General features: G+C 44.7%; 1 protein-coding gene across 1 annotated transcript in view; it reads right to left on the reverse strand.

The window, feature by feature from the left end:
• Positions 1 to 15,352, reverse strand: part of myzap (myocardial zonula adherens protein) — a 139,206-nt gene that overhangs the window by 1,885 nt on the left and 121,969 nt on the right. The window contains exons 9-13 of the mRNA XM_072470719.1: positions 14,350 to 14,478; positions 11,386 to 11,480; positions 7,681 to 7,786; positions 6,669 to 6,752; positions 1,053 to 1,153 (exon numbers count right to left, since the gene is read on the reverse strand). Of these exons, the coding sequence (XP_072326820.1) occupies positions 1,053 to 1,153; positions 6,669 to 6,752; positions 7,681 to 7,786; positions 11,386 to 11,480; positions 14,350 to 14,478 (515 nt within the window). The remainder of the gene's footprint in view (positions 1 to 1,052; positions 1,154 to 6,668; positions 6,753 to 7,680; positions 7,787 to 11,385; positions 11,481 to 14,349; positions 14,479 to 15,352) is intronic.

Here is a 15,352-nt window from a genome sequence, read left to right on the forward strand (position 1 = left end):
CAGCAGCATAATATCGGCAGCAAAGAAGTCATTGGGAGGGGGGCCTCCAGGATAGCCTTGTCGTCTGAGTCTGGGGCAGGGATTACCAAACTTTCTTCATGCTATCCAGAGGAGCACTCTTGTCCCCCCTGACCTCAAGGGAAGCTAAGAGAGAAACTATATGATGGTTAGATCTTTTCTGCTCTGGCTTGTCCAGATTTAATAGCGGTGCTTAAAATCCTGAGAGGTTTTGCTCGAGTAAATAAAGGAGAAATTGTTTCCACTGGCGGGGGTTTGGTACCCAGAAGGCAGAGATTTAAGGTAATTGGTGAAAGAACTAGAGGGAAGATGAGAACTTCTTTTACACAATGAGTTGCTGTGCACTACCTGAAAGGATGGTGAAAGCAGATCTTTCAAAATGCAATTGTGCATATAACTGAAAATAAACAGTTTACAAGGTTATGGGGAAGGAATGGGTGAGTGGGACTTATTAGGTAAGTCTTGAAACAGTTGGGCTGAATTGCCTCCTGTAGGATTCTGTACAATTTGCTGTGTTTCTTTTCCCCTCAAATATTTTCTGCTTTTTCTTTATATTTAAAACAATACAAATAACCTTGATATATTGTCAGGTTTGGCATATTTGCAGAATATTCACATTGGTAACAATGAAAGAGAAATATTGCTGTTCTCTGCCTGCCAGAGGTACAGAATGTTTCTCTGCAGAAACTAGGTTCCAAAATGACGATAGAATAATAATAATCTTTATTGTCACAAGTAGGCTTACATTAACACTGCAATGAAGTTACTGTGAAAAGCCTCAAGTCACCACATTCCGGCGCCTTTTCAGGTACACGGAGGGAGAATTCAGCATGTCCAAATTACCTAACAGCACGTCTTTCGGGACTTGTGGGAGGAAACCGGGGCGCCTGGAGGAAACTCACGCACACACAGGGAGAACGTGCAGACTCCACACAGCCAATGACCCAAGCTGGGAATCGTACCTGGGACCCTGGCGCTGTGAAGTAACAACCATTGTGCTAATATAACAGGAAGCGTTTAGATATATATATTACCGGATGGGGATATCACATGACACCGCTTGATCCCTGGTTTCCGTTGTCTTTTGTTGGTTCAGAGACATCATATAGTCCAACTTGTCCTGTAGTTCTTTATTCTACAGATCAAATGCACCATTAATACATCAGGAAATAAACATTTGTTTTGTATGGACATTTTATATATCGAATTCAACAATTTACCTAATCCACTATTGAAATCTATTAAATAAAAGGTTTTGCAGTAATAAAAGTGCAAGCCTGGGTCGCTTATTTGTGTAGTCAACTCAATATTAATAATGCCAGGGGGTTTCATCGCAAATAGACGGGATTCTTCGACCGCGCCGGCCCGGCAACCAGAAATACAGACCTTTACATAGAACATAACAGCACAGTACAGGCCCTTCGGCCCTCGATGTTGCGCCGACCTGTGAAACCACTCTAAAGCCCATCTACACTATTCCCTCATCGTCCATATGTCTATCCAATGACCATTTGAATGCCCTTAGTGTTGGCGAGTCCACTACTGTTGCAGGCAGGGACTTCCAAGCCCTTACTACTATCTGAGTAAAGAACCTACCTCTGACATCTGTCTTATATCTATCTCCCCTCAATTTAAAGCTATGTCCCCTAGTGCTGTGTCCCCTAATCCAAGGAAAAAGGCTCTCACAGTCCACCGTATCCAATCCTCTGATCATCTTGTATGCCTCAATTAAGTTACCTCTTAACCTTCTTCTCTCTAACGAAAACAGCCTCAAGTCCCTCAGCCTTTCCTCATAAGATCTTCCCTCCATACCAGGCAACATTCTGGTAAATCTCCTCTGCACCCTTTCCAATGCTTCCACATCCTTCCTATAATGCGGCGACCAGAATTGCACACAATACTCCATATGCGGCTGCACCAGAGTTTTGTACAGCTGCAACATGACCTCATGGCTCCAAAACTCAATCCCTCTACCAATAAAAGCTAACACACCGTACACCTTCTTAACAATCCTCTCAACGTGGGTGGCAACTTTTAGGGATCTATGTATATGGACACCGAGATCTCTCTGTTCATCCACACTGCCAAGAATCTTACCATTAACCCAATACTCTGTCTTCCTGTTATTCCTTCCAAAATGAATCACCTCACACTTTTCTGCATTAAACTCAATTTGCCACCTCTCAGCCCAGCGCTGCAGCTTATCTATGTCCCTCTGTAACGTGTAACATCCTTCCGCACTGTCCACAACTCCACCGACTTTAGTGTCATCTGCAAGTTTACTCACCCATCCTTCTACGCCCTCCTCCAGGTCATTTATAAAAATTACAAACAGCAGTGGCCCCAAAACAGATCCTTGTGGTACACCACTAGTAACTGGACTCCAGTCTGAACATTTCCCATCAACCACCACCCTTTGTCTTCTTCCAGCTAGCCAATTTCTGATCCAAACTGCTAAATCACCCCGAATCCCATGCCTCCGTATTTTCTGCAGTAGCCTACCGTGGGGAACCTTATCAAACGCTTTACTGAAATCCATATACACATCAACTGCTTTACCCTCATTCACCTGTTTGGTCACATTCTCAAAGAACTCTATAAGGTTTGTGCGGCCCGACCTACCCTTCACAAAACAGTGTTGACTATCTCTAATCAAATTATTCCTTTCCAGATGATTATACATCCTATCTCTTATAAACCTTTCCAAGATTTTGCCCACAACAGAAATAAGGCTCACTGGTCTATAGTTACCGGGGTTGTCTCTACTCCCCTTCTTGAACAAGGGGACAACATTTGCTATCCTCCAGTCTTCTGGTACTATTCCTGTATACAAAGATGACTTAAAGATCAAAGCCAAAGGCTCAGCAATCTCCTCCCTAGCTTCCCAGAGAATCCTAGGATAAATCCCATCCGGCCCAGGGGATTTATCTATTTTCACACTTTCCAGAATTGCTAACACCTCCTTCCTTATGAACCTAAAGCCCTTCTAGTCTAGTAGCCTGAATCTCAGTATTCTCCTCGACAACATTGTCTTTTTCCTGTGTGAATACTGACGAAAAATATTCATTTAGCACCTCTCCTATCTCCTCGGACTCCAAGCACAACTTTCCACTACTGTCCTTGACTGGCCCTACTCTTACCCTAGTCATTCATTTATTCCTGACATAGCTATAGAAAGCTTTAGGGGTATCCTTGATCCTACCTGCCGAAGACTTCTCATGTCCCCTCCTGGCTCTTCTTAGCTCTCTCTTTAGGTCCTTCCGAGCTAACTTGTAACTCTCGAGCGCCCTAACTCAACCTTCATGTCTCATCTTTACATAAGCCTCCTTCTTCCTCTTGACAAGTGTTTTGACTGCTTTAGTAAACCACGGTTCCCTTGCTTGACCACTTCCTCCCTGCCTGACAGATACATACTTATCAAGGACACGCAGTAGCTGTTCCTTGAACAAGTTCCACATTTCCATTGTGCCATTCCCTGCTGTTTTCCTCTCCATCCGATGCATCCTAAGTCATGCCTCATCACATCATAGTTGTCTTTCCCCCAGATATAACTCTTGCCCTGCGGTATATACCTATCCCTTTCCATCACTAAAGTAAACGTAATCGAATTATGGTGTCCATCAGCGTGCACGGCTGAAGAATTCAACCGCTAGTATATACATTTTTAAAAAGAAATATAAATTTGGAGTACACAATTATTTTTTTTCCAATTAGGGGACAATTTAGCGTAGCCAATCCACCTAATCTGCACATCCGTGTGTTGTGAGGGTGAAACCCACGCAGACATGGGGAGAATGTGTAAACTCCACACGGACAGTGACCCAGGGCCGGGATTCGAAGCCGGGTCCTCACAGCCGCAGTCCCAGTGCTATCCACTGCGCCACATGCCACCCTCGCTAGTTTATTCATTAATAACCTTACAATATGACACATTTTTATTGATTCTATGGTGCCATTTCATGTTGTCTTGGTTAAAGCAGTCGCTCATTAGGATTTTGACTCCCACCTTATTTGGTATACAGACAGGATCTCTGCCCAATTAAAAGGGTGGCAGGAACACTCTGAAGGGTCAGAGATGTAGCCAGCATCATGATGCTGCCCTCCCACCAACCTTTTTAAAAATTCAAAAAGAAAATAGAAAAAGCAGCCAGGCTTCAGAGTTAGTTTGGGGAATTGGGGTGGTGGTGGAAATCAGGGAGTTCCTCTATATGGCAGTCTTTGGCTGCAAGCACCCCCAGGGAGACAGGGTCTACAGGCCTGCCTGCAATGCTGGATCCCAGCCGACACTGAAGAGTTCACGCCGCCAAGCAGATGATCGGCTTCCTGTAGGGTCAGGACAGCGGGCAAATTCCATTCCGTCTCCTTTAACTGCCCTTAAGAAGACTATGTGGCTGACCACCTCATGGGGGTGGGTAGCTCTGCTAAGCCCTGAACCTGCCTTGGGCAAAATATCTGACACTGTGAACAGTGTCAGAAAAATGGGCATACAGGGCGGCCCAGGTACTTTCAGACCATAAGACATAGGAGCAGAATTAGGCCACTCAGCCCATCGAGCCTGCTCTGCTATTCAATCATGGCTGATATTTTTCTCATCCCCATCCTCCTGCCTTCTCCCCATAACCCCTGATTCCCTGATTGATCAAGAAGACCCTGTTCCCAACCCTACATCACAACAGTATTTAAAGTATCTGTGGCACAGTATCTAATGTTTCGAGTCTGTGTGACATCTTCAGAACAGGCTCTTTCTCTCGCCACATATTCTAGACCAAGTGAGTTTTTCCAGAATGTCCATTTCTATTTGAGATTTGCAGCATCCACGGTATTTTACTTTTATTTTGGTATTTAAAGTATAACTACTGGAGATTTGGATGCTAAAATCATCTAATCAATATTGCACAAGGTTCAGGAGAAGGTTTGCTAACCCTCTCAGATTGACCTGGAATTAAAGGTCAATCTGTATGACATTGCTGTGTACAATCCTGGAGAAAAACTATCAAAGACATCATTAAAAAATTATTTTTCTTTGCCATTTTCTTCAAAGGTTTTTCTTTACAAAATATAAAAATATTGAAAATGGAGAGGGGGTGTGGGAGACGGCTGTTTGGCTGATAGTCGAGCGTCATCCAATTGTGTAATGAGTCTTTTTTCTTTCCAATTGGCGTAGGAAAACAGTGCATCACAAGGATGGATGTACCGGCCTCCCCGAACAGGCGTCGGAATGTGGCGACCAGGGGCTTTTCACAGTAACTTCATTGAAGCCTACTTGTGACAATAAGTGATTATTATTATTGTTATTATGTGTTGGCCAATGAATGACTGGGGCAAGGACAAGCCCGGTGACAAAACCTCCAGGATTACATTAAAACACAGTTGGCAACACTATTCAGGAGCCAATTCTTTGATTTCTGCACACAGTTCCACATTTGGGTGTATTGTTATATTTGCGCACTGTGTGCACAACCTCAACTACAAAATATCCCTCCAATTCAAATATGCACCACAATGTAAGGGACATTAAATCTCGCAATAATCATTAAAACCTGAAAGATTGTTTTTATTTCCTTTCCACCCTCAATGAACACGTGAAGTGATTGACATATCGAGGATGCAAAGTTCTATGAGAAGTGAGATTAGACCCAACCTTCCGTGGAATGAGAACTTTTTTAGTTCATTCAACTAAAGTCTTTAAGAATTTAACTTGGATTGTTTACTGAATATTCTCAGAAAGGTTGACAGATTTTCTTTCTCAGTTCCTGCAGGATTTGGTACAACTTAATGTTTTGTACCAGCAGCCCTAACACCAACCATTACCTTGCCTGGGGTAACCATTCTTCATGTTTGGGCAGACTGTCAGATTATGTGGCTTGACAGGAATTGGAGCCAAGCCCCAATCTGGTCTTCCCAACCTCCACCCACAATAACCTTCAGTTCATCTAAAACTCTATTGCTGACCTCCTATCCGGCACAAAATGCTGTGCATCCTTCACACCTACACTGGCCTCTGGGCCTCTAATGTCTCAAATTTAAAATTCTTTTGCTCATGTTTAAGCCCCCTCATGATCATGCGGTTTCTGTAACCTCTTCCAATCCTAAAGTACCCATAAACCTCTAGGTTCCTCCAACTGCAGCCATCTGTGCAGTCTCGCTCATTTAGAAACCATGCCTTCAGCCATATACCGCATAATCCTCCATCTCTCCTTCAAGTCCTTTCTTATTACCTTTTGATTGAGCCTTCTAATGCCTCCTTGTTTGTCTCAAAGATCTTACTATGTTTGATTAAGCTGCTGTGAAATATCTTGGGCTGCCTTTCTATTGTATACTAAAATAAAGGCAAATGGTTGTCACTGACCATTCAACATGCAAACGTGCACCATTTTCAGTAGCAATATCTACACAGAAATCAGGAGCTAAAGTCCTGACCAATTCTCCCCTCCGAACGACACAAAGTAGGATTGCCAGTTACACCCCCCCGACCTATCTCCAGGACATTTCTGCAAGCAAATATCATAGTAGCCATTTAAAAAGTATACTTTAAAAACATTACTTAACAAAACTGTTTGCTTTCTGAATGGTGTGGGAACCTGGGGAGTCATAAGGAGGGCTGCAAAGAGAATTGGCCTTTGAAACATGCTTGAAAAATAAACCTTTACCTCAGCTTCCAAAAATGCAATCCTTTCCATTAAGTCCTCAATTGTTGCATCTTTCTGTTGAACTTTACTCTTCAGAATTTCAATCTGTACGGTGCAAGAAAAATAATGTGTACCAGGTTTTAATAATGAGTTCAACTCATTTTTACAGTTTAGAGAAAAGATATCTAAATCAGCAGAGGGTGCAGTTCTGGAGTCGTGGGAGCAGGCCAGACATTCCTATTGATTCAAATCATACCGTAGCTACGAATTGCTCCAGAGTTGTTAAAAGTGTACAAATACAAAAATGCTTTATTCATTAAAATAATTATCCTTGGTCTTAAAAGAGTGAATGCCAATAATTGACTTGGAGCAGTGCCAGAAGCCAGTGAATATTTGCAGGATGACATAAATGTAATGAGCATAGACAAGCTTCCAAAGCCCAATAAAGAGATAAGGAACATTAAATCACAGAAATATGGCTCCTCCTTATGGCCAGTTGGCAAAAGCCGCAGTCTCAGGCTAACAAAACTCTCATTTTCTCTCAATACAATTGTAAAAGCAAATGTGATGCAGCGCTTGTTGAGTAAAACTGCATTTTTCACTATTAGTTCAAATAATTCATTGTTTTGGTTATTGCAGTCTGAAAATTAACTACTTGTCATTAAACGAGCAGCACCGAAGCCAGTCTTTTTAATTTGGCATATCCGTGACATTAAACGCTGGTCTGATAAATAAATTAGATCTCCCCTCAGCTACTTGGAGATTTGTAATGAAAATAGTGAGGCCCACATTGTGTAAAATGCAGATCCTATCGATAGCACTCAGTCTATTTTAAAGTTAAAATGGAAAATGTATTGCAGATAATTTGATGTAAAGGATAACACGTATTTCATTCAATCTTTAAAACTGTTTACAGAGTTTATGTATGTAGGTGAGAGTTATTATTGTATATTATGCTTATATAATATGAGTGTTAAAGGAAACCGGTGTTGCAGCAATCATTCAAACTGATAAACAGTTGTCCTTTTCTCACCTCTTCAATCATTTGCTTGACTTTCCTCTGTTGACAGTGTACCATGTTGTCCAGGTGCCGAATTCTTTCCCGCAGACTGGCAGCTTCCTCCTCCAGTTTCTGGGACCTGACACAGGCGGGGATTAACAGGAATGGTGTCAAATGATGCAGAGGATTCCACGAGCCCATAAATCTGTCCGCTGGTGAAGCGTGCCCCTGCTCTACCCCCACATTCCTCACCTTTACTGAAGTGAGTACAATATGATTGATTGGCAACAGCGAAACTCGCTAGGCAAATTCCAGAAGGGGCCGGAGGGGAGAGGGGCAGCAGAGAGAAAGGAGGAGATGGAGAGAGAGAGAGAGAGAGAGGAAAAGAGAAAGAAATTATGTTCCCTCAAGAAAGATATTATGTTCCCAGGGGAGAGACAATGTGTTCCTACAAGGGAGACTGCCTTCCCTGGGAAATGTTTTTATTCCCAAGGGATGGTTTACTAACACGGAGACATTCCCTGAATTTGATTTGATTCCCTGGAGGTAGCGGAATTATTTAAATTTCTAATCCAGCTAGCATTCCATATTCTATAATTTCTATGAATTCTCAAACACAGTGTCACCACCTTGAAACCCTTTTTGTATTTATTCAAGTATCAGGGAATGACACATATTTCAATCCTCTCAGCCAGAATCAGCCCATCGCACCAGATGTTAAATAAAGCTCTCCTTACACTGCTCAATTAATTTTTGTTTCAACAATGAAGAGAACATTTGGAGGTAAATTTATTTTTCCACTTCGCAGTGTTTGCCATTTTATGTCCACCAACTGATGCCAAATTACTTTATTTATTTTTTTTAATTAAAAATTTTTTTTTTTTATTCTCCTCCATTTTCACATTTTCTCCCACATTTACATCCATCAACAATAAACAATAATCAGCAAGATGTGTCAGTCACCATAACAACGACGATCCCATCTACCCACCAACCCCCAACCTCAACCCGCATGTTTACATAAACAGATGACAAAAAGGAATCAGGGATTACCCGTAGTCACCCTTAATCTTACACAGCTCCCACCCCCCCAACCCCAGGTCTCCAGCTCCTCCCGTCCACTGCCTCTTGTAAAACTCCTCCCCCACCAACTTTCCACCCCGGCTAGACCACTCGGACCCTGTTCTGCCAGGCTCCGATGGCCGCAGCCCCTCCCCCCACCTCACTCCCGTTCACTGGCCGGCACACACCGGCCAGCGTGGAGGCCCCCCCCCCCCCCCGGGTCCCTTTCCCACTTGCCCGGCCTCAGGAAAGCCCAAAGATCCCCTTTTAGCACACAAACCCCACATATCCACCTACACCTCAAAGAACTCTCATTTCGAGTCCCTTCCCTTGTCCAAATATATACCACCTTGGCTCCTTTAATCTCTACACCCGCGCGCAGTGATACAAAAAAGAAGAAAATACAGTCATGAGGTTACATCGGCACATGGCCATTCCTCAATTTGTCAGTTCTGCCACAGTCCTTCTGCTTTCTCAAACTCCTCCGCTGCTTCCGCCGTTCCAAAATAAAAGTCCCTGAGCTTGTAAGTCACCCTCAGCTTCGCTGGATATACAATGCTGCACCGCACTGTGCTAATGTACAGTGCCCTCTTCACCCGGTTGAAGGCAGCCCGCCTCCTTGCCAGCTCCACCGTAAAGTCCTGGTATACACGTATACCAGCTCCAGCCCACTGCACCACCCGCTTCTGCTTGGCCCAGCTCAGGACCTTCTCCTTCACCCTGTACCTACGGAAGCACAGAGTCACTGCCCTTGGCGGCTCACTCGCCTTTGGTACAGGCCTCCACGACCGATGAGCCCGATCCAGTTCATATCGGGAGGGGTCCTCCCCCTCCCCCAATAGTTTTGCCAGCATCGCGGCAAAATACTCAGTCGGCTTCGGTCCTTCAACTCCTTCGGGCAGCCCCACAATCCTCAAGTTCTGTCGCCTGGATCTATTTTCCAGGTCTTCCATTTTTCCTCGCAGATCCTTGTTAGTATCCATCACCTTCCGCATCTCTTTCCCCATCGAGGCAAGTTGATCACCGTGCTGCAATAATGTCTCCTTCACTTCCTTCAGCGCCTCCCCTTGCTCTCGCACCTCCGCCACTGCGCTCGCCACCTCCGTCCTCACCGGGGAAACCGCCTCCTCCACCAGCACACTCAAAACCTCCCTCATCTCCTTCCTCACCGTCTCCATGCATTTCGCAATCTGCGCCAACTGCTTTTCAAATTCCGAAGCCATCACCTTGGTTATTTCTTCAGCCGTAAGCAGTGCGACCTTCCCTGGTGCTCCAGCCTCCATTTTTCCTGGTGACCCCTCCACGCCCCGACGGACCTCCAGCTGGGTTTTTTCCGGCCGTTTTTTTGCTCACCCTCGACATTTTTCTTTGGGTTTTTTTCCCTCCTGTGTCTTCACAGTGCCTCCTCCGTGCCTCCTCCGTGCCTTCTCCCTGCTTCTGCCGCCTCCGTGGACCCTGGGACCGGGCTTAAAGCCCTGAAAATGCCGTTCCCGAGCGGGAGCTCTCCATTGTGCGGCCGCCTCCCGCCCGCCGTCACCGGAAGTCCGCCAAATTACTTCAAAGCACCATACTCACCAGGAATTGGGTTGAGGCACAAAGAATAAATTGCACATGCCCCTTCCTGTCCCTGCATCCCACCTCAAATCGGCCTGTTCAGATGGCAGTAAGTGACTGGATGATGCTATGCTAAGAAAAACAAGTGTCTTCATAGGGTCCTGACCAACAATTCTCCCCCAATAAACACCATCACAAGCAGATTAACTAGTGTACATATATAATATTGATGGTCATGAGTTGTTGCTACGTGCATTCCGGCTGCCTCGGGCTGATTTAGCACAGGGCTAAAGAGCTGGCTTTTAAAGCAGACCAAGGCAGGCCAGCAGCACGGTTCAATTCCCGTATCAGCCTCCCCAAACAGGCGCCGGAATGTGGCAACTAGGAGCTTTTCACAGTAACTTCATTTGAAGCCTACTTGTGACAATAAGCGATTTTCATTTTCATTTCATTTACCTGCAGAACAGTGACTGTATGTTGGAGTCTCAAGGATAGAAGAAGATACTTTATAATGTGAGTTCACTCTTTATAGAAGCTCTGTTGACAGCAGAGAGAATTCAACCGCATCACCCAGAAGCAAATATATTGCATGCCAACCTAATGCTCAACCGGGGCCCACAGCTCTATAATATAATAATAATAATAATAATAATAATAATAATAATAATCGCTTATTGTCACAAGTAGGCTTCAATGAAGTTACTGTGAAAAGCCCCTAGCCGCCACATTCCGGCGCCTGTTCAGGGAGGCTGGTACGGGATTTGAACCCGCGCTGCTGACTTTGTTCTGCATTACAAGCCAGCTGTTTAGCCCGCTGTGCTAAACCAACCCCTATTCTTAAACCTAGCTTGGTTAACAATAAAAACTAAGGCAAGTGTGATATTAGCATTCTTTGACTATAGAACAACAGCAAGTGTGATGTATTAAATATTACTATTCTGTGCTGGGAGTGGCAGAAATTTAGTAATGTATTAAGAATTCATTAATATAGCACAGTTTACACAATTAAATGTGCAAACAAGTAACTTTCTTTAAACGTAAAAACAGATATAATTGGATTGTGAAAATGTATTGCACGCGTGATCTGCGAACAATGTAGCACCAAGAATTACTTAAAGGCACCTTTTGATGTTTCCAGAGTCTGGTTCGTCACTCTGCCTAAGCTGCCAGATCTGTTCTTCCTGTTCCTGTAACTTCTGCTGTAAAAGGTGACGCTCCTGCAACAGAACATGAGACACTAGTCCAGGATTCAGTTACTTCATTACAGCCAACTACATAGAATATAACTGATAGTGTTTAAATCCCTCCAGACTCAGCCACATTTTAATCAAGAAAAATTGTGATTGAGCTGCCTGAGTAGTTCATTGATTAATAGTTAAATGTTGGCATAATTCCTGGTGTCCACTATGTATCAATGGATAAACAGAAAACATTCACCTGTCATTTGCTCTCAGCTCTGCCCTCCTCCTTCTCACGTGACTATCATCTGGGCGGGGTGGAAAATTCTTGAGGTTGAGTGTATTTGCCCAGTCATCTTGTGTGCTTAAAAGGGACTTTGCGTTAAGGACACCGTTGTACAATCAAGATGTACTTTGTAATCCATGTTAATCTTTAAATGTGTGTATATTTGTCAATCGGCCGGGGGGGGGGGGGGGGGGGGGGGGGGGGGAGAATAATCCAACTTTTCATGTTTAATTAATGTTTAACTCATGTTGGTAAAACTAATTAGCAGTCCTGTAACTTTGTTCCTCCACGTTTCATTAAAAAAAGTTAAAGTTAGTCTTTTGAGCCAGGATTCCATTCTGGTTTCTTCCTGTCTGGTTAGAACATCACTTTGCATCATAACAACCTGCACAGGACATTTTGGTTTAAGAAGTTTAGGTATGCTTCAGCCCATCCCCAGTTGTCAATTTGAGACCTGGGCTATTTTAACTCTAGGGTCATATTTACATCCTGAATGGTACATAATTTTTTTAAATTCTTTCACGGAACATGAGTGTCACTGGCTTACCCAGCGTTTTTATTGCCCTTCCCTAATTGTACTTGAGAAGTTGGTGGTGAGCCACCTTCTTGAACGGCGGCAGTCCATGTGGTACAGATACGTTCATACTGCTGTTTGGGAGGAATTCCAGGATTTTGACCCAGTGACAGTGAAGGAACAGCAATGTGATTCTAAGTCAGGATAGTATGTGGCATGGAGGGGAACTTGCTAATGGTGGTGTTCCCAAGCATCTGCTCCCCTTGTCCTTCTAGGTGGTAGAGGCTGTGGGTTTGGAAGGTGCTGTTGAAGGAGGCTTAGCGAGTTGCTGTAGTGCATCTTGTACATAGTGTACACTGCTATCATTGTGCGGCGGTGGTGGAGAGAGTGGATGTCGGAGAAGATGGATAGGATGTGTGGCCAGATGGTCAACGGCCTGAATCATAGGCCCGACACAGAATTGGACACTTTAAATTAAACCACAGCCAACAGCCAGCAGCCAGACCTGATGGTAATTTAGACAGGACAAATTTGAATACACTGGTCAGTGACAGGCAAGTCAGGGCAAATTTGGACTTGTCCTATCAACAGAGATCGGAGATAATTGGTCCTATTTAGACAAAGGCAATTGTTGTGTAATCGCCAGATTCGGCCAGACTTTCTGGCACCTTGGATTTCCACAGTTACCTTATATGGAATAAGGTTACTTGCAGACAATGCGGCTGAAGATGAACCCCTAGTGGAAGTTCTTGGTGTCCTGCAGATTTGGAATCGGCAACTCTACTGGGTGTTGCGCCCTCATCCAGTTATCTTATTGGCTAAAGGTCAGAAATCTTCTTGAAGGGAGTAAAGAGGGGAAAAGAAGGAACACCTAGAGACCATCTCCAGTGAAGACTCAACACGGAGACTACGGACAGGACTTTGCGGCGATCCGTAGATGGACGGAAGAGGGGTGCGAGAACCAACTTCGCAGTAGAGGACCTGAAAGGGCGGAGACTCAGAGAATTGGACCTGTAGCTCAATTGGGATTCATCGGCACGTGTAGTATTAGAATCTTGGGCAAATAATATTGAGATAATTTGGGATAGAGGCTGTTTGTAAACATCTGTTGTATTTGTGAATAAATTTGGGTTGAATCATGAACCTGTTTTTGTCTTTTGTTTATCTCACATGCAAGGACACCTGGGTAAAATGTTTAGGTAGTAAACTGGTCAAAGTGTCTGATACTTTACAGGCAACAATTGTCAATCAAGCGGGCCGCTTAGTCCTGGATGGTGTTGAGCAAGTTGTACACATCAAGGCAAGTGGAGAGAATTCCATCACACTCCTAATTTATGCCTCATTAATGGTGGACAGGCTTTGGGGAGTCAGGAGGTGAGTTACCCACTGCAGAATTCCCAGCCTCGGACCTGGTCTTGTCACCATGGTATTTATATGTCTGATCCAGTTCAGTTTCTAGTCAATGGTAGTCCTCCATGATGTTGATAATGGGGGATTCAGCAACGGTAATGTCATTAAATGTCAAGGAAAGATAATTGGATTCTATCTTGTTGGAGATGGTCCAACAGTTGTGTGGCATAAATGTTACTTGCCACTTGTCAGCCCAAGCCGGAATGTGTCCAGGTCTTGCTGCACAATGTGGCAACTGGTTGGCTTGGAAACGGTCCCCATGGACTTGGATATGTGGTGAGAAATCTGGCCAGAAGAGGTGCACAGATAGAGGAGGGAGCCCAGTGCGACAGACGCCAAAGTCTTCTTTGTGATCCCTAGAGAAATGTTACTGTTCCTCCTAGATCTTTTAGGAAAGTTATAGAAAATCCCTTTCCTGAATGCAAGGTTTCACTGAGCAAGGTGACCACAGTGTTCTCCCACTCTGTCTGAGGATCCTCATGATATCATTGAGTTCCTTCATTTTAATAAATTAATAATGCACCAACTGCATACAAGGTTTTTCTCATTAAGGTGGCAGTCGGCAGGACTGAGGTGATAAATTTGTAGATCCGTACCGATCTCTGCTGACACTGGAAAAACATTCCCCATTCCTCAACAACTACATGACTTGTCATGAACAGAATGGTCAAGAGAAATATAACGCAAGTTAATAATACCTCCACCATTCGAGCAATGAATTGATCCAGCTCCTGAATCCTCTGGTCCCTTTCTGCTATTTTCAGTTCTGCTGCTGCCGCCTTCTTGTTGGCTTCTTCCAGTTCTTTGAGGGCCTGGTTGATTCGAGACTTCATTTAAACAAAAATAAAAATTTGTTATTGCCACCGTTTCAGGTTTCCAGCACAGAACTGCAGCATTGTAATGTGTCAAACACAAAGAGATATGAATGGTGGAAGGAGGGGATCGATACTGGGTGAGATGTTTGCAAGAGGAAGTGGACAGTGGGATTCTGGGAAAGGGGTGGGGAGAGGGTCGACGGCAACAAAAGGATGGGGTGGATCCGGCTCGATGGGCAGGGCCTCGGGTAATGGTGATGGCAGATAGGCAGGGCGGGAGGAACCCCCAGTCAGGATGCTGACATGGAACCTGAGGGGGTTGGGGAGGACCGGTGAAGAGAGCGAGAGCTTTAGCGCATTTGAAGAATTGAGAAGCCGATGTGGTGATGCTGCAGGAGACCCACCCGAGGGTGAAGGACCAGATGAGGCTTAGGAAGGGTGGGGTGAGCCAGGTGTTTCATTCAGGGTTTGTTAGTCGGGCTCCAGGGGGTGGCGATGTTGATGGGCATGCGGGTAAGGTTTCAGATGAAGGTGGTGGTGGTGGATCAGGGGGCAGGTGCGTGATCATTATGGGTGCATTGGAGAGGAGACTGGTAACGCTGGTGAGTGTATATGCCCCCAATTGGGATAATGCGGGGTTCATGAAGAGAACGTTGGGTGCTATTCCGGATCTGGATACCAATGAGTTGACAGTGGGGTGGGGGGGTGGGGGGATTGGAACCCAGTACTGGAGTCGAGGGTGCATAGGTCCCAGCCACGCTCGCTGACCCCATCAGTAGGTTGGGAGGGGGGGGGTTTGAACACGTTGGCAGGGCTCATGAAGGAGATGGGAAAGGGTGGACCCGTGATGATTTTTATACCAAAGGTATTGGGAGTACTTATTTTT

This window comes from Scyliorhinus torazame, chromosome 12 (genome assembly GCF_047496885.1).
Source record: "Scyliorhinus torazame isolate Kashiwa2021f chromosome 12, sScyTor2.1, whole genome shotgun sequence".
NCBI classification, from domain to species: Eukaryota; Metazoa; Chordata; class Chondrichthyes; order Carcharhiniformes; family Scyliorhinidae; genus Scyliorhinus; species Scyliorhinus torazame.